This window comes from Gavialis gangeticus, unplaced genomic scaffold (genome assembly GCF_001723915.1).
Source record: "Gavialis gangeticus isolate Ggan-Ray unplaced genomic scaffold, GavGan_comp1, whole genome shotgun sequence".
Classification (NCBI taxonomy): domain Eukaryota; kingdom Metazoa; phylum Chordata; order Crocodylia; family Gavialidae; genus Gavialis; species Gavialis gangeticus.
This window is the reverse complement of record NW_017729015.1, coordinates 11376937-11378519: the sequence shown is the minus strand read 5'-3', so window position 1 is coordinate 11378519 and position 1583 is coordinate 11376937. Positions and strand designations below refer to the sequence as shown.

The 1583-nt window shown below is 41.8% G+C and overlaps 1 protein-coding gene across 4 annotated transcripts in view; it reads left to right on the top strand.

The window, feature by feature from the left end:
• Positions 1-1349, top strand: part of LOC109294037 (zinc finger MYM-type protein 4-like) — a 58110-nt gene extending 56761 nt beyond the window's left edge. For all 4 annotated transcript variants that reach the window (XM_019512226.1, XM_019512227.1, XM_019512224.1 and 1 more), the window contains one exon: positions 432-1349. In XM_019512226.1, the coding sequence (XP_019367771.1) occupies positions 432-639 (208 nt within the window). In that variant the 3' untranslated portion in view covers positions 640-1349. The remainder of the gene's footprint in view (positions 1-431) is intronic.
• The last annotated feature ends 234 nt before the right edge of the window (positions 1350-1583 follow it).

Genomic DNA, 1583 nt, shown 5'->3' with positions numbered 1-1583 from the left:
GGCCGGATAGAATGGCTTGGTGGGCCGCATCCAGCCCCCGGGCAGCATTTTGCCCACCCCTGGCCTAAAATGACCATTTTGAAGACACATGTCTACATATGTATGCCCTTAATGCATCTTAAAAATGGTTATCTAAGGCTATGTGAGCCTAAATTTAATACCTGCATAAAGCAGGTATCAAATTTAGGTGAAAATAGCTAAGTCACATTAGCGCATGTGTAGATAACACTAACGCACATTAACGAGGTGTGTATCAATGGATGAAGAAGGTATATTTAATCACCAGTAGAGAGATCTAAATTACGGTGATCTAGTCCAAGAGTAACGTCTACTTTCCTTGCTCACTCGCTCTCTCTCGTGAACTGTGTTGTGACCAGGACTCTGTTAATTCTGCCTTTTGATACATGGTCTTACTTTCTTTACACTAACAGTTCTGAAAGCGTGAAGCAGAGAAGTGATGTATTTTACCTTCAACCTGAGCGTTCTTGTGTACCTAATAGCCCTATGTGGTACTCCACGTTGCCAATAGACCCTGGGACCTTGGACATCATGTTAACACGTATTCTTATGGTGAGGGAGGTACATGAAGAACTTGCCAAAGTCAAATCAGAGGACTCTGATATTGAGTTGTCGGACTAAGTGAAGTGGGGTATTTTCCTTTCAATACACACTGCAAGCATCAAACTGTGAACGCATCCAGCCTTTGGAAAATGTTGTGTATCAAGTAAGCCAAGTCAATATCACTAAAGAGGCATATTTTGAACCACAATGGGTGTGCAAACTGGAATCGGAAGGAAGAAAATTACGTAAGCTGCAAGAAAGGACAGCATCTTATGGCAGTGATAAATCATCTAAACAAACTTAAGATAAACTAACCTGTTCAAGCGGTGCATAAATTCTTTATTTGTTTGGGATCTAAAACAAAAAATTGTGAAATATTTTTAAGGAAAACTGTTGTGTAACTTCTACCATAGTAAGAATGAGCACAGAGAGCTAGACTGTGGCACACGTGACTTCCCAGCCTGATGGCAGGCCATCCATTACTGCGGAAAAAAACCCTCTGGAGACCCGTGAGCTTTTTCCCACATGGACGAGAGACAAAGTACAGTGATGTTCTGACAAACAGATGCCTTCTGTTACACACACACACACACACACACATACATACACATGCGCACACACTTTTTTAAAAAACCTTTTTTTTAAAGGCCAGAAACCAGTGGTACTATCCTATAGGACAGCTACCTAGACTGCTGTTGAAAAGTTACATAATGCTGGAGTCTAGCTCTCAGTCCATACTAATAACTATGGCTCTGATGGAGCTCTGATACGAGTGAAGTGCTGTAAATCAAGCATCAGAGCAATCATGTTATGGGACAGAAATTTCCGAAGTATTTATAGGAGAGCAAGAGTTCAGGGCAACGTGCAGAAAATCCCATGAATAGCCCACTTGCCTCTACAGTCCTGATAAAATTAGCAAACGCTGTGGCACACAGAAATTTTTTTTCCTTAAGGCGGCTTTCCTTTCCCCTCCTTTCCCAACTCCTATGTAATCCCCATCCCCCCCCCCCCTTTTTTTTTTA